This window comes from Caretta caretta, chromosome 15, assembly GCF_965140235.1.
Source record: "Caretta caretta isolate rCarCar2 chromosome 15, rCarCar1.hap1, whole genome shotgun sequence".
NCBI classification, from domain to species: domain Eukaryota; kingdom Metazoa; phylum Chordata; order Testudines; family Cheloniidae; genus Caretta; species Caretta caretta.
This window is the reverse complement of record NC_134220.1, coordinates 30,932,907-30,957,753: the sequence shown is the minus strand read 5'-3', so window position 1 is coordinate 30,957,753 and position 24,847 is coordinate 30,932,907. Positions and strand designations below refer to the sequence as shown.

The 24,847-nt window shown below is 39.1% G+C and overlaps 1 protein-coding gene across 4 annotated transcripts in view; it reads right to left on the bottom strand.

The window, feature by feature from the left end:
- Positions 1-1,699: 1,699 nt before the first annotated feature.
- GRK3 (G protein-coupled receptor kinase 3) overlaps positions 1,700-24,847 on the bottom strand; it is a 121,703-nt gene continuing 98,555 nt past the window's right edge. For 3 of the 4 annotated variants that reach the window (XM_048821761.2, XM_048821762.2, XM_048821765.2), the window contains 8 exons: positions 20,545-20,611; positions 20,212-20,312; positions 18,763-18,829; positions 18,163-18,258; positions 14,109-14,271; positions 12,467-12,603; positions 11,386-11,499; positions 1,700-10,819 (listed from right to left, as the gene is read on the bottom strand). In XM_048821761.2, the coding sequence (XP_048677718.1) occupies positions 10,658-10,819; positions 11,386-11,499; positions 12,467-12,603; positions 14,109-14,271; positions 18,163-18,258; positions 18,763-18,829; positions 20,212-20,312; positions 20,545-20,611 (907 nt within the window). In that variant the 3' untranslated portion in view covers positions 1,700-10,657. The remainder of the gene's footprint in view (positions 10,820-11,385; positions 11,500-12,466; positions 12,604-14,108; positions 14,272-18,162; positions 18,259-18,762; positions 18,830-20,211; positions 20,313-20,544; positions 20,612-24,847) is intronic. The other variant, XM_048821764.2, reaches the window with a different exon arrangement.

The window sequence follows — 24,847 nt, the reverse complement described above, 5'->3', positions numbered from 1 at the left end:
AACCCTGACAGGAGCCTAAGGCATGGGAATAAACTCATCCATGATGACGCAGGAGTGATGCATCTTGGGCTGCTGTCTAAAAGAGTGCAAAAACGAGAGTAATCCTCACGTGCTTGGAAAATGGAAGCAATTTAGGGCATTCACAACATGTTTGTGCAGCTCCTAGCACAATGGAACCTTGACTTGGTTAGCCTCTAGGCCCTACTGCCATGTAGATGTCAGATAATACCAACTAGATAGGCCTTAGGGCTGCTTTATGTCCCTGGAGTCTTAGCGTAGGAGGGAACCAGGGAGAGGAATGCAGAGAGGAGGCCAGGTCTGTAATAAAAGCAGTGTGGAGAACATCCGGAGGGTCACAAAACCCTCCTGAGGGAATCCTCCACCTTCCCATCGATACTATCCAGTCAGTCACTCTCCTGTGCAGGGAAGGCCACACTGCTGTGCAAAGGGGCCTTCCATATCCACTGCAGATGCTGACAGACATCCTGCGAGTTATGCATTTCCCTGCAAGGAAACCAGGCTGCATTAGAGCTGTGGAAGGAGCGTGCTCCTCCTGATGAGCCAGAAAGCAGGTGCCAGGAGAATGAAGGAAGCGCTGCTCTAAAATGATGGAGGGAGCAGAGAAGTTGTCCGGACAGGGGCACGCTGTGTCTTGTGGTGGGCGGCAGCTCTCTGAGCTTCTTAGTGGTAGGGAAGGGAAACTGGAACCCCCCATGTCACCTCAGGAAATCCTGAGGAGAATTATCCCGAGAAAAAAAGCATGCAGGCTCTTCAGGGCCTGCACTCCGTGCCTGGAGAAGAGCAGCGTGCTGAATTCCAGGGTTCCGCAGGGCGAGGGAGACAGAAATCTGAGCACAGCGCTCCCGTCCCAAGGAGATGGCCCTGGCTCACACTGCTGGCCCTGTGAAGCATCAGCTGCTTTAACTCTGCTCCACAGAACAACAGCCTGTTGGGATCAACCTGCGGACTGGAAGGACTCAGGGTGGCCGGCAGGAGGGGAGATGAGTAGCTAAAGAAAAGTCACCATCCCCCTATGCACCGGTAACCTGAAGTCTCAGTGATGGGCCCATAACCAATCATTCTCTCTGCCATTCCTTTAAGGGCCTTCTTTTTCCTCGAGATTTTACTTCTTTCCTCCAAGACAAGCTGAGATGAAAGCAGTAGAAGACTAAACAAAGACTCCATGCTTCCAGGAGAGGGTGCAAAGCAGAGTGAGGGAAAGCGGGCGGGAAACTGCCTTTATATACCACATGTAACGCAATCATCTAGACTCCGGCTGCCTGGTAGGGGTGGAGTTGATATGCTCTCTGTATGAAGCATAGTTTTATGGGAGAGTAGAAAAGGGGATGAACTGCTTCCCACCTTGCCAAGGCAAATACCATTCACAGAGAATAAGGCGTCGGTTAGCCCTGGCAAGCGCAGCAGAGGGATCATGACCTCAGCTTTCTAAACAGTCTCACTGCACAGGTGCAAACATGTCATGCTCCTGTAACCTTCTCCTCCTCTTCCCTCCCAAAACATTTCTTTAGGAGGGTCTTAAAATCTGCGTCACCTTGAGTCACGGTGCCCGTATGCCCAACAGGCCAGTGTACCCTTACCTAGAAAAGCTCATGCAGCCTTGTCCTTTTTTTTAAAAGAATGAAACACAATCGCATGGAAAGAATGAAACACAATTGCATGGAAAGAATGAAACACAATCGCATGCTCACATGGGGTTTTTATTGGAGTTCTCTTTGCATGAGAGCAGTCGACCAACACTCAGAAGCAGCTTAGCTGTTCAAAATAATTCTTAAAAAAACAATAATGGTAGAAGTAACTTAAGTGTGGCACAGCACAGAAACTGCCGAGGACGGGAACCTGGGAACACACAGTCTCTGTGGAAGATCCGGCTTCGAACGCGCACCAGTGGTGTATTGATGAGGTATAAAACCTCCTCTGCGCAATAAATATGAAAAGAACAAAACACAGAAAACAAATGTTCCTCAGATACAATATCTAAAGTGATTTACAGATACTGGCTTTTCTTACCATTAAATCACACACTGAAAACAGGCTCGCTTTCAATTTTTTTAATCACTCATTGCTATTAATATAAATCTGCTCCTCTACTGCTGCTTCTGAATTAAGTCACAAAAATGAAGTGAGTAAGAAAATGCCTCTCTCAGGAAGTTCTAACTTTATTCTGTTTTTCAGTCTGCTTTGATTTGCACTAGTTCACCTCACCTGCTCAGTCACCGCTCTCTCTTAAGAAAGAAACAAGTACATATTTCAATAGGGAAAACTTTATCCTTCCACGGTACTCAGCTACAGCCTCATACCGAAATCCCTTTATGCCTCTCTCCATTCCGCTCTCTAATAAGCTAGAATGGAAACAACAAGCACGTCAGGAAAATCCTGATGCCAAGGTACAATCTACCCTCTAATGCAGGACTTCATAAGCTTTCGTGAGCTACAGCTCACTTCATCGGATGCAAGCTTATGCTCAAATAAATTGGTTAGTCTCTAAGGTGCCACAAGTCCTCCTGTTCTTTTTGTGGATACAGACTAACACGGCTGCTCCTCTGAAACCTGTTCTGCTCTGGTATGTTTGGGTTTAACTGATTTGGAATCAGTTCTATCAACCTCACAGTGCATTTAAGAGAGGGCTTCAGAGAGAAGCTCTATGATGGCAGCACTGCATACTTCACTGTGGCCTAATCTCTCTCTGTGGATGCTCATGAGGCAGGACTGCTCAAAATTCTGGTTTGCTTGATAGCAATAGCAATTAAATGTGGTCAAACAATTTAAGACTGGGAAAATGGAAAACAAAACAAAAACAATCAAACCAAAGAAAAGTAGTCAGCCTTACACAGTGCTGTCTCCAGCTCTGAATTAAGCATTTGTGCTAGTTTGTTAAGCAGGTTTCAGAGGAGCAGCCGTGTTAGTCTGTATTCGCAAAAAGAACAGGAGGACTTGTGACACCTTAGAGACTAACAAAGCTTATGCTCAGCTGAATTGGTTAGTCTCTAAGGTGCCACAAGTCCTCCTTTTCTTTTTTGTTAAGAAGAAGAGGCTTAATTCCGATGGTGGGTAAAAGGAACACTTGATGGTGAGCTCTCCATAAGCACGATGTTATTTAATGAAATACTAAAGAGTACTTGAAGTTTCCCAATACGTGGAGATTAAAAACGTATTCTTTTATGCTGCAATGTATTCCTCAAAGCGTAGATGGCATGCTTAGAGATGGGTGAGTTTTAGCAAATGAGTTATTTAATAAATTTAGCCCTATTGTCTGTTAGTAAATTATCCACCACTAGATCATAATTTTACAGAATTGTCCAATAGTCACAATAGTTTGTGAAGACAGAAGTCAAGTCAGCCAATAGTTTAGTTGCAAACTTCTCCCTATAGGTGAAATGCATTCCCATGTGCCGGAGACCCATGTGCCACTTAAATACAATTGAAATGCCATTTTGAAGGTTTCAGTGGGAGTTAAGCAGTACCATTTCAACTTAGGAGTATTTGCTAGCCACGCAGTGTGACTGGTCACCTATGTTCCATGACACTATTTCTGTTTCCTGATTGGATGATGTAAGCTTTATGAACAGGGGAAGTCCCTTTTTCTGTTCACAAAAAAAACTGTGAGCACTGGTAACTCTTCATGTTTTCCATGACTAGTAATGAGCTTTCTAAAATGGCTGAGACAGCACTGCCACTGTAAAAATCCTTTTGTGATTATTTGCACTAGCATTTGTAACAGTTTGCTTTCCATGACCATTCTTGAGAATAAAACCTCGCTCACTGGAATGTTCAGGAATAAAAGGAATAAAAGCTGTGAATACCAGCAAACTGAGCTGATGGGTTTTATTTGCAAGGATGTTTATATGATGCTTCATTCACTCAGCCATTGCACTAAAAAGATGATCTAGGTAACTGCAAAAAAGGGTGTGTTTTTATTTTTACAATAAAATGGTAAACTGGACAGATTGTTACTGAAATTAATTTGACTTTATTTATGAAAAAAAAACAGAATAAAGCTGTTTACTTCTATCTGAAAGGAACTGCCATCTCGTTAAATAACAAGCTATACAGATAAGGAGCAGGAATTTTCTGGAATGTCACAAGTTGAAGAAATATATGGATTCAATAAATAATATAAAATGTTTTTTTGTTAAAATAGAATTCTTGGTTTTATACCTACACAGAGTAGCAACCTTTACATTAACAAAATAAAGCTGGGTCTGTGATGATTAGTTTAAAATAAAATAAAATTACAATTTAACAACAGTATTAAAACAGCCAATATGCAATAAATGACAATCCACATAATATGTACATCATGGAATATAAATCAACAGGAAACACAAAATTAAATCATTTGCAATTTGTGCAGACATTTGAATATATATTTTCTCGATATATTTTAGATATTTTCCATTTTGTACAATATTACAAATTAAGAAATACTATAATTTTTTATAATAATATTTTCAGGGTTTTTTAACTTGCAGAATTATTGACTCATTTCTTAAAATAACACAACTAGAATTCTTTACTCTCTGCAGCACAGTTCAAAATAACCTGTCCCCATAAGTATTTAGAATGGGAATATTTCAGAATTAAGGTAACTGCATCAGCAATATTTGCCAAGTGGGAAAAGTAAAGAAAGTGATTTGTGCACATCTACACCGTGTAAAAATAAATGATATTAAATAGGAATGTAGCTGTCTGTACAACAGCCAAAGAAAATCACAACAAACACAGAGCTCCAGGTATTTCATCTTTCATGAACAGTTTACTAATATTTAAGGCCTCAATACTAAAAAAGTAAGTATACGAGTAACTTTTTGCACATAGGGCTTCATCCTATGTTCCTTTAAGTCAATGGTAAAACTCCCATTGACCTTAATGGTGCTGCTGAATCAAGTCCAATTAACTTCAGTAGCAGTGTTTATGTGCTTAAAAGTTTGTAGGATCAGGGCCTGAACTGATTTCTTGAACTGATTTCTTTGTTTTTAGCCCCAAATGCACGGTATGTCCTGTAATCTATGTAAAAGACTGTGAATACATGTATATTGATAAGAACAGTGGCAATATTACTGCCATATTATTTTATTTTTTCTTCAGGGAAAGTGGAGTGCGGGGGAGGGAGCTCTGTCACATCTCTGAGGGAGTCACTGAAATTACAGGAAGCTTGAATGTAACTGAGCTCAGTAACGCTCCACATGCCGAATTGTGGACGCTGGGCCGACATACAGGAACAGTATGGTCCAGGCATGTGCTAAACTCACCCAGCATCTCAGTGCCTTTGCTTTTAAACCCTAACGTAAGAACGGCCATCCTGGGTCAGACCAAAGGTCCATCTAGCCCAGTATCCTGTCTACTGACAGTGTCCAGTGCCAGGTGCCCTGGAGGGAATGAACAGAACAGATAATCGAGTGATTCATCCCCTCTCGCCCATTCCCAGCTTCTGGCAAACAGAGGCTAGGGACACCATCCCTGCCCACCCTGGCTAATAGCCATTGATGGACCTATCCTCCATGAACTTATCTAATTCTTTTTTTAATCCTGTTATAGTCTTGGCGTTCACAACATCCTCTGGCAAGGAGTTCCACAGGTTGACTGTGCGTTGTGTGAAGAAATACTTCCTTTTGTTTGTTTTAAACCTGCTACCTATTAATTTCATATGGTGACCCCTAGTTCCTGTGTTATGAGAAACAGTAACTAACACTTCCTTATCTACTTTCTCCACACCAGTCATGATTTTATAGACCTCAATCATGTCCCTTCTTAGTCGTCTCTTCTCCAAACTGAAAAATCCCAGTCTTATTAATCTCTCCACATATGGAAGCTGCTCCATACCCTTAATCATTTTTGTTTGCCTTTTCTATACCTTTTCCAATTCCAATATAACTTTTTTGAGATGGGGCAACCAGATCTGCACACAGTATTCAAGATGTGGGCATACCATTGATTTATCTAGAGGCAATATGATATTTTCTGTCGTGTTATCTATCCCTTTCCTAACGATTCCCAACATTCTGTTTGCTTTTTTGACTGCCACTGCACATTGAGTGGATCTTTTCAGAGAATTATTGACAATGACTCCAAGATCTCTTTCTTGTTCGGTAACAACTAATTTAGACCCCACCATTTTATATGTATAGTTGGGATTATGTTTTCCAATGTGCATTGCTTTGCATTTAATCAATATTGAATTTCATCTGCCATTTTGTTGCCCAGTCACCCACTTTTGTGAGACCCCTTGGTAACTCTTTACAGTCTGTTTTTGACTTAACTATCTGGAGTAATTTTTTATTGTATGCAAATTTTGCCATCTGATGCTTTACCCTCTCTCTCAGATCATTTAGGAATATGTTGAACAGCACTGGTCCCAGTACAGACTCTTGGGGGACACCACTATTTACCTCTCTCCATTCTGAGAACTGACAGTTAGATCTAATGCCCACTGACTTCAATAGGTGTTGGAGTAAGCCCCAAATGAACACTCAGTACACTCATGTATTTATGATGATAAATAAGCTCATCTCTGCAAAGTATTATTAAAAATATTAGATTTTAGCCTTAAATCTAGCTGGACTAGCATGATAATGAAATGAAGCTAAAGCATAACTTTTCTGATGAAGCATTTAAACAATGATATTTAAACTACAAGGATGACCTATACCTGGGTAAAGAAATTAACAGCATTATAAATGTTCCTCTACAGTTTTGCAAGCTCGTACTCAAGCACTTAATAGATCTGAACAATTGCCCCTAATTTTTAGCTTAAACACCATGAGGCCTTGGGCCATTTTACAGGGTGTTCACTGAAATGCCGCACAGCACGTCCCAACTAATGGAAAATACCCATTTCTGAAGAGTTCCACAGTTATACTTCTGTTTTTCAGTATAAATGAATGATGTTTTGCTTCTCCCAGACTTAGGTGCTGATTCAGGAAAGCATCCCAATTCGGGAGAGCGGTTAAAGCACAAACGTCAATGTGACTTACACACCTGCTAAAGCGCTGTCCCAAATCGGGGCCCTAATTCACAACAGTAAATCGGAAGGCCTAACTTATTCCTTGCACACTCAAACTGCCATGGTCTTTCTTCACCCGGAGAACTGTAGGGTGAGCCCCATGTCTTTCAAGGACAATTCTGAAGCCTGTTAGGCCCCAAGCCTTTAAAAGCTTAAATGCTTAACTTTACTCATATGCACAGTCTCAATCACACTACTCAGGGGCTTGATTACACTGATGCACATAAACAAGTCTCTGTAGGATTAGGGATTTCAGAGATTCATCAGCTCATATGTCAGAAGAACTAATATACAGAATTATTGAGAAATATCCCCAGCAACACCCAAGGTGTATGAGGGTGAATCTGACGTTGTCTGGAATATATTTTCAGTGCTCTAAAATGAAAAGGAAAAGGTTACCTACAAATACATAAAATAAAAGCCGGCACTAGAGCTGAATAAACATTTACAGCCTTGCAGATAGCAACATATTGAAAAGCTGCATTTAATGTTGAATTTAGCTTTGTTGAGGCAACCAGCTATTTTTAAAAATTTTTAGTTCCCTGAACATTTTATAAGCACGCTGAGTGTACAAAGGGGGTTCAGCTGTCTAAAAGACAATACCAAGTCTGATCTCACATTTTCAATTTTTAACAAGTTTTACAACATATTAATATTCTTTAAAGATCCTCATGAAAAAACAATTGTTTTTCTCCCATAAAGACATAGAATTTGATATCTAAAATAGCAACAATTGGTTAAGACGACAACAAATCTCTGGCTTCAGAATTCTTAAATTTTAAATCTCTCTCTACAGTATAAAATCTGACTCTTAAGTTTTCCAAGCGAAACCTTCATTTATTAGTGATAAAATACTTTACCATGAATACAAGTGTGGGGGTTTTGTTAAGATAATCGTTCTTTCAGAAATGTGAAATTACTGACTAAGAGAGTGGAATGGTGCAAAACACTAAACTTCTACAAAGCTTCAACAATTCATTTTAATATTCTGGGCAAAAATAAAACTGGAGGAAAATAAATAACGATATATTTATATTAATATTTGACTCCTATAAGCAATTATCAAAGGGAATGCAGTGAATATTAAATGACAGATGATTTTACTGCCATTTTAAAAATCAAAATCCAGATAATTTCAAATAGCTTACAAAAATGAGGTGATAATGTTCAAAGCTACAGTATATTCAAGTGTCAAACCAACTCTATTTTGTAATTTAATTTTTAAAATAAACGTATGTTCCACAAGTTATTACACAGCTTTGATTCAAAGAAATTAATGTTTTAGGGGCACAAATTTTTAACTGCAGCTATATCTTCCTTTTATCTACAGAAAACAGCATTTTAGAATTTAATATTATGAAAATATCAGAATCATAACCATAGAGCCACAAATGTTCCCAAAGGATATTATGACAGAAAATTTCAGCTACGGGAAATAATTGAAAGAGAACAAATGGAACTGATCAAATTGACCTTGAACTCATAAAACATGAATGGAGGAAGAGATGATATGAGGTTATTTTTAGAGTGAGCTTTCTTTTTATTCAAAACACAAATCAGAATAGGTGTGTGTGTGTGTGGTATTCTCGGAAAACAATTCAAAAATATCCAATGTACAGTAGATTACACTAAAAATCTGCCACTCCATAGTGGCATGAGTTTAGGGAAATACCACAGTTACTGCTTATAGAAATATACCTGGACTTCTAACATCACTTTTCAGCAGATGAAAATGGAACTCCATGCTCATTTTAAAAAGTAATCCAAGAAAACAAATGTGTAAATATCCTTTTAAAATTACCACTTGCCAAGCATTAAATATTTTTTAAAATTCAATTTTTTCTTCACACTATATCAAAGTATAAGAAAAATGGTTGGCATTGCTGTCAGATTTATTAAGCCACCCCCAGGTTTAGTAGCTCACACATCCAATTTCACAAGAATGTGGAGGATAAATAGAGGATTTTTTAAAAAAAATAATTTTTGAGGTTTTTTGGCACTTTATACTTTGCTGTCGATGAAACAGTTCTGAAGCTCTGCGGTTGACTGTTAGCCAGACAAGCTAGAAATGAACTGGTCAGAAGAGATGGGCAAAACAGATTGCTGGTGCAAATTCTGCTCCCATTTACACTGGTGCAAGTCCCATTGACTTTGCTTCTATGAGAGTTGTACCCATGTAACTCAGCAGAACGTGATCCGCAATAAACAATGTAATACAGAATTGGATGAAGGCTCAAATTCTCCTCTGACTTGCACCTCTTGAAAACCCATTATATTCAATGAGACTCTCAGTATGTATAACAGAATAGAAATTGTCCCGAAATGTTCAAAGTTGTCCAAAGATTATGTACAATATTTTTACTTCTCTGAAGTATCACCTTACATCTGACAAACGAATGATGACATAAGGAGAATTTACATAAATTTGGCATATAATCATCTTATTTTGTCATTTTCATCCTCAATATTCTCAGACTGTTTTCAGTGTGAATGTTTGAATTCTCTATAAAAGGAAATTCAGACTTCTTTTTGAAAGTCATGCCATCTGATGTGCATGTGAATATTAAGTGCTTGGCTAAGATGAAGGTCTGGGAGAACTATGCTGTGAGAACACATTACTTTAAAAGAGAGCGAGAGAAGAGTCTATGAGTCCAACAATTTAAGAGCAATCCAGAAGAATACATACCAAGTTATCCATACATTTTAATCCAGTATGTGCATTAGTATGCACTGGATTTACAGAATTTTTTAATTTTTAAAAAGTGCAGTTGAGCTGACATGGAAAAGAACTGTCTTTGTATTCACTGTAAACTTGTCAAAAGGAATCTGCTGTTTAAAAACTGTGCTCAGATAGTCAATTTATACAACAGACCACTAGATGAAGCTACCATATATTCCTCTTCACCAATTATTACTCTATTGTGTCAGTTATAGTTTTGTATATAGTAGAAGAAGCCTAACGGTGGTAGCTACTATTAGTGAGTACAACAAATCAAGGGAATAATCTGAGTTCAATGTTTCCATGAAGTATCAACAACATTCAAACCACAGGACAGTTAGAAATCAGTACTTTGAAGTGCATAAGAGTCACATTGTTGATCACCAGCAGTATGGAGCAAGGATATATTAAAGTCAATAGTGATGGCTGGAAAGAACAAGGCAACACGTAAGATTACCTGTTATCCCACATGACAAACTTGCAGTTCCTGCCGAAGTCTGGGATATGTCAATAACAGACATCAACATGTAAATGATAAAGAGTAGTAACCATTTCAGTTTCCAGGTTTGGTACATACCAAAACAAGGGTATTGCAAAGAAAAGATTATCTTCCTTCCTTCAGTAGTTCTAGGATAACAGACCATTCGAACACCACCAGGGTGTGACGATGCTTGGGAACAATGGGCAGCCTCTACATTTGGCAACTTTCACTACTGCTATTAGTGAGAATTCACCTGGTCATTGCTTTAGTCTTCACAATCTCCAGATGTAGAGTCCTGTCATCATCCCATGCTGTAAACATCCAAGGTTTCTTCTTCTAAGTAATTCCTGGTTCAGGGATTGTACAAGTAACTAATGATGCTGTGGCCCTCATACATGGTGACGGAGTAGCTTTCCCCTTCATTCTCTCATCTCTTCTACAGCCCATTGCTATTCCTGTGGCTGAGTGGTGGCTTTGAAAGCTCTACAACTGTTGAGCGAGATTTATTGAGAAACTTGGGGGCGCGACGCAGCAGCCTCTGTGCCTCAGTAAAGGTTTCTGTCAGCTCTTTTTTCCACTGAACAAACTCTGGGTCACTCTGAAAGGGATACAGAAGTTGTCATAATCGAGTGCACATACTGGGGAATACCACTTTCCCTATGAGCATTTTTAAACAATGTACTTTATTTTCCATTGGAAAATGAATGGCTCAGGGTATTGGTAACACTCAACCTTTCATCTTTAAGCACTAAGTCAAACCCAGGCAACATGGTAGCAAGCAAAGCTGTTACTTCTCTTGAAAAAGAGTGTGTGTGCGCACCCCATCCTTTACAAATGTGCTAACTCCTTGAGCTGCTGGGAAATTAGTTTGCTTGTATGCACAGACTAGGCTACTTACGCTCCTAAATTAGTCAGTCAGTTTTGACATTTTTATCCATTATTATTAAACTGAATTCACTCTGACAAGTTCCATTGAAATCCAGGTTTTCAGATGTGATGCATAAACCTAGTACAGCCATATCCCTCCCAGCTCACATGTAAAGCATGGCAAATACTTCATGAGTTTAGTTCAGACTTGAAAAATATTTTATGTTACCACTGGGTTTTATCATTGTATACAAAACATCTGCTTCAGTGATCACTGAAAACTTACAGTTGCCTCACCTCACACTGCAGGACAAATTGTTTGCCTCCTTTAATTCTCAGCAAGATGCATTTCTTATCTTTAATCTGAGTTTCTTCCACTGAGACTATCTGTTCCATTGTCAGTAGATTTTGCTACCACACATTGCAAAAAGAAAGCTGAATTACAATTTGAAGCTGTTACCCAACAGACCTAAAGCTGAACCCTAATTCACTGGGAATATACATGTGAATAAAGTTACTCCCAGGAGCAAATGTTAGCATGACCTGACCCTTAGCTTTCAGTAATACACTAACTAAAAATAGTTCATAAAGTAAGAGAAAGTATTCAAAGAAATTTACCAAAGGATTTAGTCACCAAAAATTACCAAAAGATCAACTCAGAACAGCACAAAACAAGGCACTGCAAAAAAGGGATGTCATTATGAACTAAATGAGTGTTTTCCCCAGTAATAGTTGCATTTTACTTTATTTTCTTTCAAACAGTATTGCTGTGAAACACTTTAATCAATAGTTAGACAATTTTACTGTCTATGTCAAAGAGCTGCGAAGGATTATTGAAGCACTACAAATGTACAGATGGAAAAACATGCAAGCAGTTTTGCATAAAAGTTTTCAGGAAATACTGCAATGGAAGAACTATATTTTCAAAATCTCTTACAGTTGTGTAGCTAAATACATAGATGACATCCCTAAAACACGATCACCATTGGACTGAACTATAAACACTATAGCACTATCTTTGAGGTCAATGCTATAGTGTTTCTATTGCCTTACCATTTTATGTTTTTTTGTATAAATACTCCAGGGGTCCTAAATGAAAAAACAATACATTGATAAACTCCCAATTCTTAAAAAAAAAAAACCCACAAGTCTGTAAAGTCTATTTTAGGTTGCTTGACATCAATGTGCCTACTCACAAAGTAAAGTACGACTCCATGTGAGCAGAGGTATAAGAATCTGACCCGCTATAGTTACTCCAGAAAAACTCAAACTTCAGTGGGAGTTTTCCTGAGTATGGACTTCAAGATTTGGCAAAAATGCCTATCTACATTTGGTAAGTTTACAAAAACTGTGTTTGTTATACTAATTTCAGACTCACCCGTGATTCTCCTTCTCCTCGCCATTCAAGTCGGTTTGGAAAGAGGTAAAAGTAACGACGTTGCCACTGAGTCAAAAATGGGTTCCCCAATTTCAACATGTACCCATGCATAATGCAGTCCTTCCCTAGTGCATAATCTGTGAATATAACAACTTCATTTTACACAATCAGCTACAACCCAGTGTTCAGGAAATGTGCTCTGTTCAGAAAAGGTTTACTAGTGTTTTCACAGCCTGTTAAATTTCAGCAGAAGATTCAGTACACATAATATTCTCTATAATGTGTTACCTTTTGCCTTCTAGTTATTATATACACACACATGTACACACTGAGCCAGATTCTGCACCCCATTACAGCTGAGGGCAATGAAATTGCACTGAAGTAACCAAGAATAGAATTTGGCCCTATTAAAGAAGGCACCTGATTTACTGTTGAAAGAATTAACACTGAATATCCTGCGGAACAGCATATCGGCCTTTACAAGTGGAATGTTCTGTTCAACTGCTCAAACGTACAGAGAGAGCCCCATCAGTTCAATTTTACTTTTCCCCCCAATTCACTAAATTGAGAATTTATGAAAATATGCCAAAAATAATAATGCAGAAAGAAGGCAACAGTTAAGACACTACAGAGAAGGGGAGCTGCTCTGCTTTAAGAACATAAACATGATCATGCTGGGTCAGACCAATGTTCCATCTAGGCCAGTGTCTTCCGACAGTGGCAAGTACCAGATGCTTCAGAGGGAATGAACAGAACAGGGCAATTACTTAGCGATCCATCCCCTGTCGATCACTCCCAGGTTCTGGCAGTCAGAGGCTTAGGGTGGGGTTGTGTCCCAGACCATCTTGGCTAATAGCCATTGATGGACTTTTCCTCCATGAACTTATCCACGCCTTGGTCTGCATTTTGAAATGTGCCCATGTTTCAATGCCATCATTTATAAATTGTTTTAAAATACTATATGAAAACAAAAGACCAAAACAAAAAAGAGAGAGAGAGAGAGAGAGAGAGAGGGAATTTGTGAAGAAATATGGGCTCACTTCAAACTACCACAACAGAACACTGTATTGAGGGGTAGGGACAGGTGAAGGAGCTCATTCTGCATTGACAAACTCATGGAGCCTCTCTGAAGTCAGTGGAGTTCTACAAGAGGTAGGTCAATGCAAACATGTCCTAAGGTGATGAACACACTAAAGGGTTACCCCATACCAAAGAAGAGAGGGTCCCAACACTGTCACCGATCTCAAGTACATAATTCAATACCTTATTCAAAGGAATTACATTGGATACAATGGGTCTCGTTTTTTTCATTCAGATGCTATCCTCACCATAAAATCAAATCCCAGATACACATTACTGAAAATACCTCAAACTTATGGATAACCAAAAGCACCATACAGTAATCCCTCTTGACTTTAAAAGATTCATTCATAACTTTTCTAAAAAGTCAAATTACATCATAAAACATCTCAAAGTATTTTAAGAAATACAAACTGAATTAAATGAAACCTAGAAGAATCATTAAAGCATGAACTCTCTGAATTACAGATTAACAATGTAAAATAAAAGGTTACCTGTTGGAACATATTTAATAACTGTATCTAGCATTAAAGAATGAAAAGATGTGCACTGGAAACATTACCTTCCTCATGGCCAAGTTGCTTATTTTTAGTCCTCTTCCTCGCCTCAATTTTATCCGTGTCTGCATTTACTGCATCATAAACAGTTTCTGCTACTTCTTGCTGCCAACGCTCTGATATTACCAGAGGGAAGTTCTTATACAATTCTTGGTCACTATCAACCAACTAGGAGGGAAAAATATCAGAAAATGCAGGATTTTAATAAGTTCTATTACCATTACCAACATACTCAATAATAATGCAATAACAAATATAATTTAAAAAAAGATTAGAATGACACTGTGAAGTAGACTAAGATTCCCAATTCTGCATGTAGTACAAACTCGAGAAAGCAAAGCCATACAGTGCACTGTACACAGTTTTCTAGTTCTGGTGTATTTAAAGCGATAGTTTCTTAATTTACAGTACGGAAATCTTATCTCAGATCATAAATATACAGACACTGGATTTTTTGTTATTCTTTTTAGACATTACTCAAAAACTTTTACACCAGCAATACGACATAAGTTATACAAGTGACACATTGCCTGAAAAAGGATATACAATTTTTGACTGCCACCTTAAGATGGACTTCTTTGAAATTCTTACTTTTCTTAGCTGTCCTGTTCAAAAAATCTCTAACTATATAATAAGTTCCTCTGCCTACTTCTCTAGCAACAACTGACTCGCTAAATCTGCTTCAGCTCTCAGAAACAGCATTCTTTTGGGAACTAACTAACTTTTCAATTTATTTCAATCCACATATCATAAGGCAAAGATGAAAAATGTGTAGTTTATTATTTAAATAGTTGTAAATGTAGCACATTACCTGGGAGCCTTACAACAAATTCAAACAAAAATTATAAATATTATATCATCCTCACACCTTGCTGTACTGGCGAGCCCACTTAGTGAAAGCTTGGCCAGACTGACACATTTGCCTTACTTCCTGAAGCTCAGCAAAACCAGATCCTTGCAGTTTGCCAAAAGGAGCAAGTTCCAGATCCTTGGGTCACTGTGCTGATATGAAAAGGCATTTTTCACACAGATACTTTTCCATGCTTCCACGGTAACTTTATAATTGTTAATAATACACCTTTAAAATAGTTGTGTATGTTACTGATTTCAGACTGCCTTCATGTCATACTGCCCTTTTTTCTTCCCACATTAACTGCAGTACTTAAACTGAACTGTACTGAACATAACTGAAATGATTTGATTCTGGACGAAAAGATCATATGTGGCTTGGTATAGCAACCTTTAGGACTGACAGCACTGGGAACAGAGTTTTGGTACAATACTAAGAATCATCACATTTTTCTCTATAATTATTCTGTGTAAAAGAATGAAACAAAAGCCATCAAATTTAGAAAACCGGCCCTGGATAGCAACTGATATGAAAGAAGGAACTAGCAATAGCTTAGTAAAGGAGTTACTGCGGATAGCTATTTAAAGCGGAAAGAAACCCTAACCTGACACCTGCCCATCACCTCCCTGAACACTTTGCTGTTGAACTGCATCCCTTTCCCTCAGCCTGCGTCTCTCTAGGTCAGCGAAGATGTCTTCTTGTAAGAAGCACAAAGAGACCCTGAATCTGATTGAGGCTTTTGGGCTCTTTCCCAGTATAAACAGGTAATGGAGAAGAAAGTATAGCAGCTGGGGTTCAGTCTCCAAAACCGCCACCTTCCTGCCAGCAAACTGAGAAAGCTGGTGCTGTTTTATGAAAACCCTAATTTCCTCTGCATTTGACTCAGATGTAGGGGATTAGTCAATCCTCTCAGAAGGGATTATAAAGTCTTAGCCTGAGCATAAACAGCACAGTGCATTGCAACTCTCATCGACTCATGAATGAGGAAATAAATATACCTTAAGGGCAACCTGTACAGAGAATAAAGTGCAATGAGTCAACAACATGCATTACAAGTATACACCTTGCTGAGAATTTAAGTTCCATAATATAGCTAAAGAAGACAATTTAACCTAGTTTGTCCCCAGAAAATGGTGTTTGGGATTATCAGTCAGGCATTCCCGTGCTTCAAGAAATCAGAGACTTATTACCCTACTGTTAGCTGGCACCGTGGTGTTTACTAGCGAAAAGAACATTTTCTGTTCTTTGTAGTTCTTTCTCAACATTTAAAAACGGTCTTATGCCAGCTGCTAGTAATTGCAGTGGGTGACATTGACAGATAAATTCCCCTTTTTAGTCACTGTGGGTAGTTAATATATTTCTGTTTAGGGAGTTTGGAGTGATTTCTTTCTCTCCTGACTCACTACCTATAATTATATCTTGGTTAAACCTGCAATAATAACAAAAATAAAGTTTCATCTGTAAAAGAAAGTATGTTAAAATAATAATGGGGATATACCTTAGAATCTAAGTTAATCATTTTGTCTAGGTATTAAGCAGGTTTCAGAACAGAGGATGAAATAGCATATTATATACCACATTAGCTGGGCACAAGAAACTAAGATAAGGATGGAGTAACAACTATTGCTCTAGATTTCCTTCCTTTAATGTTGTTTTTCAATAGTTTTGTGCAATAATAATAATGTTAAAAATAAAAATTAATTGACTTCAGTTTTGTGGCTGCTTTAGGTCCAATCCAATGGAAATGAACCCTTCACATATGGTATGACCTTGCTATCAATGTTCAAGTGGGTACAGGAGTAGTTTGAACATAAGACAGTATTGTTGAAACAAGATTCCCTTATCCAAACTCTCACTTATCAGTATTTTATTCTTACATATGAGGTCTCTGTCCATGGAATATTTCCCCTATATTTTAAGCTATCGTAGATGTTAATACACAAACTTTCATTATAAATCTATAGATAGTGAGAAATTTATTTATAGATGTTATTTACAGAGTGAGAATGGATTAGAAGTCTTAGCATAACATTCAGAGCCAGAAACTCCTGTGTTCAAAGCCCTGCTCTGAAAATAAATTCTTCTAAGGAGTGTAAGCAATGCAGTGTCTACAGTGACACTGTATCGCCCAACCTACATCAACCTAAGCACTACGCCTCTCGCAGAGGTGGAGTTATTAAGTCAGGGTAGTGGGCAAGGTACATCAGTGGGACGACATTTTAGTGTAGACACTTACGAAATCAGGTCGATGAAAGCTGCTTTACATCGACCTAACTCTGTAGTGTAAACCAGGCAGGTCTATGTCTTAACCTTTGATTCTCTATGCCAATGTAAAGACCTTGCAATGCTGTGTTCCAGTTGACTAATGAACCCTATTCTGTTTGATAAAAGCTGCCTGGTGACACTGCAAATACTTGCTGAAGGGCACTGATCCCTGAAGAGGGCAAAAAAATCTCTGAACAGGAGTCTCTCACAGGCCTGGTCTACATTACAGAATTAGGTCAACATCATGCAGCTTACACTGACCTAACTCTGTAAGCGTCTATACTAAAATGTACACTTAAATAGGTGCAAGCCCTCCTGGTGAGGATACGCACCGCCGACACAAGGAGCTTAGTATGGACATGCAAAAGCAATTTTATTACTGCAGTGGCCGTATGGCAATGTAACTTAGGTTGACTTAATTTTGACCTGTAGACTTGGCCTCAGTTGGATTTGCTGGGCAGAGCTCATGGTATGAAACAGGAGTACAGGAGCTCACAGGCTCAGGCTCAAAGGTATTGAAGCACATGGCCTATCCTTAAGGAAGAGTGGGACTGTGTGTGTGGGGTCTGGCACACTAAGGGGTACCTCCAAGGAATTGTTTAAAAGCTGGGGTATAGCATAGACCCTGTGGCTCCATGACACTATGTATGCCAAATTTCAGTCAAACTATAATTTTAAACACACCCAGGATATACACACTTGACAAAAACATCATTCACTATACCTTGTTCTACTTGTTATGATCCCAAACCTGCAAACACCTCCACACGTGCATAAATTTAAGCAGTGAATAATCCATCTGAAGAAATGACACTATCTGCACACTTAAAGTTAAGCATGCACATGACTGGGACCTGTAACACCAGCCTGAAAGTGTCATTCACAATCTTTCATCTAAAAGTGTAAAGGAAACAAAGGCTGAAGGAAAAATATTGCACATGTACCTTAATGCCTTTAGTGTCCTCTTCATCAAAGGAGCCAATATCAAAAGCATCTGCAGCATTTACTTCTCCCCGGGGAGGAATCAGTGGAGGAGAATACTGGAAATCAAAGGCAGGGCAGTCTAGTTACAAAGCCAAACAATTAGCGTAATTATTTCAATCTATTCTGCATTTATACATGCTCATTATCTTGTTGCAAAACAAAAGGCAAGGTATTCCTACAGAGTAAACAATGAATTGCAATGAAACGAGACTTAAGCATGCATTCCTTTACTGAAAGGTCTTCCCAAGGCACTTCAAAGAGCTTTATTTTTGTTATTTATATACAGTCATATGGAAGAACCATATAAAAGATTGAAGGCCTAGATTCTCCCCTGCCTGGCACGTTGTGCAATCATTTGAACCTACACATCTGTACAATGCTACAGATGAGAATTCTTCACTCACTCACATTGGTGATAGCATTTTACATCTACTTTGCACTCACTTTGCACATATATACTTGGCAAGGAAGGGAGAATAAGGATCTAAATTTGCTGTTCCCCACCCTGTTTAAGTTTTACTGCTTTATAGCAAGAGATAAGATCACATTTTTATGTATACCTTTTGTAAGTAGACTTGCTGCCAGTCAATCCCTTTGAAAAAATGATGCTCTTTTATTTCTTGCGCGCTGCAAAAAAAAATTTAACATAACAAAATGCAGAGGCTTTTCAAGTTATGTTTAAGAACCCCACTGTGGAAAAATTCTTGTACCTAAACCAATACTTTCAGACAAGCACCCACACTCACTTTCTACTGCATATTACTATCTTAAATAGCACACTGTTAACAGTACCTGTAAAATGATCCCCAAATATTATATCCTACACGACTCAATTTATGTTGTTTCTACTTTAAGATAACAATCACCTACATATTGGGAGCATGAAACTCTAATTTTGTGAATGTTGTTCAGAGCCCTTTGATGTCAACTTTCATAGTACAGTAGAACCTCAGAGTTATGAACACCAGAGTTATGAATTGACCAGTCAACCACACGCCTCATTTGGAGCTGGAAGTACGCAATCAGACAGCAGCAGAGACAAAAAAAAACAAACCCCGCAAATTCAGTACAGTACTGTGTTAAGCGTAAAATACTAAAAAATGAAGGGAAAGTTTAAAAAAGATTTGACAAAGTAAGGAAACTGTTTCTGTGCTTGTTAAAAAGCATCATTTTTCTTCTGCATAGTAAAGTTTCAAAGCTGTATTAAGTGAATGTTCAGTTGTAAACTTTTGACAGAACAACCATAATATTTTGTTCAGACTTATGAACATTCCAGAGTTACGAACAACCTCCATTCCCGAGGTGTTTGTAACTCTGAGGTTCTACTGTAATACCTGCAAATAAGGCAGCTGGACATCTAAGTGATATGACTGTACCCACAATTACCTGTATGTGTAAAACAGCCAGCGTTAGGATGAAGATCATTTAAAATCAGGGGCTACAGGACTGCTTGGAATAAGGTAAAAGTAATTTAAAATAAATCAGTATTTGTCAGCAGTTACCAAATGTCCTATTTTCATAATATTGGAAAGCTAGGAAAATCTCAAATGCCACCATATGGGAACAGTCACAAATGCTGATTTTTTTAATAACACCACCACCACCCCCCAATTTAAAATATGCACTATAATCATGGTCATCAAAATGTCTGTATCTAGATAGGGTTACTTCTCAAAAAACACAGAGCAGGAAAACTACAGAGCAACCAAAAATATGCAACATAGACAATAAAATAAAATAGTTAAAATGCCAATGAAACCTTAAAATGCTTAGAACAAAATTAGAAATAATACCTGGCTAAGTGTCCCTCATAAAAGAGAGATTTCTCAGCCTACCAATAGTCAAAAGCAAGTTGAACAGACACTGCATTGAACTTTAATGCTTTCTTGCTAACATTAACATGTTACAGTGATAGGAAGCAGATTCTGACCTAAAATAAAATAGATCTCTGATTTAAAGGAAAGAAGAGATATATGCAGGCTTTGGTTAATGGAGAAGCTAAATCCTACCTGCTACCCTGACAGCCAAGCCTCTTGCTAACATCGCGTTGCAGAAGCCCTTCCAAAAGGGACTTTAGTTCAGGGGAAAATGAATCTGGTAACTCCACATTCTGAAGGATAAAAAAAGAATTATGACATGAATTCTTGGAACTAGTTCAATCTGAGACACCACCACATTTAAAAGGTAACTTATCCTTGGAAGGGTTTAGCAGCACAGTTCCTGCACGTACACATACAGAATAAAGTTGCTTCTCAAAAAGAAGTGATGTACAGAACTTCTTAAAGGACGTGTAATTAGCTAAGCATGAAAAGCTTAAATCAAATGATCTTTAGAATCCTTACCACGGTGAGCGTCATCCGGTCGATCTCATGCTTATCTTTGGTTTTGTGCTGTCTGAAAGGACTGTGCCTGTAGAAATAAGAAAATGCACTAATAAATGTAAACCCATAACATATCTGCTTATTTCAGCTGTGGCAACCCCAGAAAAGAGTGTAGCATCCTGTTAGTCACATTCTTCAAAAACTCATCAATCCCATCCTGCAGAACAATTAAACAAGCAGTGAAACTTTTAGCATTTCCAGTGAAAACTAGACTGATCAAATACTGACACAGAATTCAATACTACGGGTGGGAATCCCCTGGAAAAGTATGTGTTTGTTTTTATGACATTACATTTTCTGTAAAAACTGCAGTACTCTGCAAAAGTAAATACTTCCTGTCACTTTGGTATTACTTGATTATTACATCTTTACAATCAACTTCAGAGCAAACAGATCTTTTAACTCTTTCACTGACTCCACACGAATATCACCAAGGTTACTACATTTAGGAAAGCCTAATGCTGTTATTTCGTAAGTATATATGCAGTGGGCTAGTTTATAAGTGAATGTAGTTTGAGTAGTCAATCGTTCCAGTACTTATGGATCAAGTACTGAAGACCTCACTGAGTAAATCTCAAAAAAAATAAATGACCCCATCTAACGGGGAAATTCTCAGAAGCTACCAAAACTTTGACATTTTAAAAATAACTATCTACAAATGGAAACCTAACATATTTTACAGAGCGGTTGACTCCATTATATATGGAAAGTATGTAGCAGGAGATTAGAATCTATGGGTGAAATGAACGCTAGTCAGTGGACAGTCTATAGAGGATGACTGGCCAGTGGACAGTCTATAGAGGATGACTGGCCAGTGGACAGTCTATAGAGGATGACTGGCAGTTTGAGAGTGTGTGGAGCCTCTAAAGGAAATGCATATGATTTGGGGTTGGTATAAGAATATTTCTAGTAAACGAGGCTGCTTGAGAACAAGCCTGGTTTGTCTGAATATCCAACATACTGTTTTATACTGATATATTTTAGATGTTGTATGAGCTTTGAAAGTAATTGATAATCTGTAGCAGTCCTGGTAAATTACACATTTTCAGTGTAACATTAAGTAGCAACTGGAAGGGGTATTTAATCATGGGGGGGTGGAGGCGGGTTAGTTAGTATGGTTGAGATTTATTCACTGTCTCCTGTCTCCAAATCCAGGGAGAAAGTTATTTTTCAAAAACAAAATACCTGTTTCCCTATTAACCTATTCATTAACAGTTTTCAAGTACATAAAAGGTTGTTAAAAGGAGGCGGGAGAAAAATTGCAGCAAGGGCAGTTTAGGTTGGACATTAGTAAAAACTTCTTAACTGTCAGGGTGGTTAAGTACTGGAACAAATTGCCTAGGGAGGCTGTGGAATCTGCATCATTGGGGAGTTTTAAGAGCAGGTTGGACAAACACCTGTCAGGGATGGTCTAGATCAGGGATCTCAAACTCGCGGCCCGTGAACCTCCCCAATGTGGCCATGGGACTCCAGCAGTTCTGAGGCCAGGTCTCTCCCTTGGCCCCGCCTGCCGGCCCCGGGTTCTCTCCTCCTCCCCACCGCCCCCCGGCAATTTAAAATGGCCCGGGACCCCGGCAGCACAGCAGAGCTGAGCGGTGTCTGCCTGCTCACGCCACGTGTCTGCCAGCCCCTCCCTGCAACCCCAGGGCAGGGTGGGGTGGGGCAGGTCTATGCCGCCGCATGCTGCCCCCGCCCCGAGCACCCCTGTGGCCAATGGGAAGCTGTGGGGGCAGTGCCTGGGGGGGGGGCAGCGCGCGGAGGCCCCCCGGGCTGCCCCGCCTTGGAGCCCCAGGTAAGCACCGCACCCCCCCCACCCCTCCCAGAGCCTGCACCCCCCCTTCCCACACACCTCCTCCCGCCCCTAAACTCCCTCCCAGAGCCTGCACCCCCTCCCCACACCCCCCAGACCCGAAGCTCCCTCCCAGAGGCTGCACCCCCTCCCCCTTCCCACACACCCCCTCCTGCCCCCAAACTCCCTCCCAGAGCCTGAACCCCTCCACCTTGCCCCAGCCCAGAGCCTGCACCTAGCACCCAAACTCCAAGCCAGCGCCTGCACCTTGACCCCCTCCCCCACCCAAACTCCCTCCCAGAGCCCAATCTCTCACCCCTTCTGCACCCAAACTCCCTCCTAGAGCATGCACCCCTATCCCCTACCCCAGACCCCTACCCCACCCAAACTCCCTCCCAGAGCCTTAGGCAGGTGGGGGGCAGAGCTTTTCGGGGGGCGGGTCTGGGCAGCATGAGTGACATTGTTGCCCCGCTTGGAGGATTTAAGGACTGGCACTGAACCTAAAGTAAATTGAGTCTGAGACTCCTGGTCTAGATAATACTTAGTCCTGCCTTGAGTGCAGGGGACTGGCCTAGATGACCTCTCAAGGTCCCTTCCAGTTCTATGATTAAAAATGGTAATGTCCTTTGTGTTTAGTGCTACCACTAGGAGTCCATCACACTGTTCACAGCCCCTATTGGCTTTTTTAGGTGTTTGTTTCTCCCATTATCCTGAAGAGATTTCTGCAGCATGGATTTGACGGAGGGAAGACTGCGTTATGCTCCTGTGATACTCTGCTGTGTCAGGGATGATGACTGGAGTTTGAAGGATTAAATGTGGCCTTAGATGAAGCAACAAGAAGGCTTTGCCAATAAATGAATGTGGTTGGCTACAGAAGGTCTCCTATATGGTTACATCTATACAACTTTTTAATTCTGTCTATTAACCTACAGTAAATTGAGTCAATTTTTGTGAGCAATGAACTACTAATGTGGGCCTTATGTCTGATATTCAGAGCTATGCACTTACCTTGCTTTGTAAAGTGCTCTGAGTTCCATGGTCAAAAGTGCTATGCAAGAGCTCATTATTAATTATTACTGCTAGTACATCCACCCAATTTGACAAGGCCAATGGAACAATCTAACATATGATCAATATTCTTGAACAAATACCAGTGGACCCTGACGGCCTCAAAAATGGATTATTTCATCTGATTGCAGTTTATTAACGTCTGAGATAAACCCATCAGTGTTCATAAAACCTAAGTAGACACAGATGTTTACTGATAAAGGAACATTTCACAAATGAAGGAATAAGATGTTTTGCACTCAGATATGACTCAAGGACAAATTCTGCCTTCAGATGCACCCAGGCAAAGGATACATTTTAGCTTATCTAAAATCTATAGACGTGAAAAGTTAACGTGATGCTACAGAAAAAAGATGCGAGGTAACTTCACCCACAAGTCTAAAGCGTTACCTGAAGTCCACTAATGCCTTCAGAGTCCTTCTAAAGTACAGCAACCTTATGTCACTTAAAATATGCAACAATTGTCAGCAAAGTGGTAGTAGTAAAGTAAGCAGTAATATATCCATTTCTAGCCAGAAATGGATGAGCACCAAGCTGTTCAGAAACAGCCAATCTTTTCTAAACTTTTTGACCCTTCGCTACTGAGCAAAATCTCAAATAATCACCCCACCATTACTAAAAATCTGTATCTACTTACAAGGGAGAATACACAATCTGCTCTCAATAGCTAACAATACTTACTATTTATACTACTTTAAAGTTAAGTACTGACCTCTAATTTGTTCTACAACAACCCAGTTCTTTTTCTTCCTCTATTTTTGATGTGCTGATGGACCCATGTTTTTTCAAGCTAATTTCAAGGCTGTACCAAATCAATTTACTTCTTTTCCTAGGAAACTTACTTTTATATTATAATCCTTTGGCTTATTAGATCATTTATCTAGCATTTAAGACCAATATAAAAACATGGCATAATTTCACTTATACATTATTACATTAAATCTCAAATAACTAATAAGAGCTGTAGAGATGCTAGTAAAAATATAACATATTTTTGAACAGCAGAAATTACTCTGATAAAAACATTTTAGAAAACAACCCAAGAGTTATCAAGACAGGCTACCTGTAAAAAATCCATCACTTGTTTAAAAGAATAGACATAATTTCACATCATAAATTTAGATTGCTTTTCATCCTGTGAAACAGCACTAAAGAGAAAAATTTGAAGAGCACCAATATAACATCATATGTAGAAAGAATATTTTTGAAATTGTTTATATTTAAACCCAGGCACAAATGTACTCATGCTATGTGGAAGATTTTATTATATTATTATAATTTTAGGCCTACCACGACGTATGGTTCTAGCATTTGTCTCTCTACCTTTTTTTTTTGTTTTTGTTTACTGTAGCTTTCAGCTTTTCAGCATCAAGTTTGTTTTTTTTTTTTTTTTTTGTTAATCTGCAA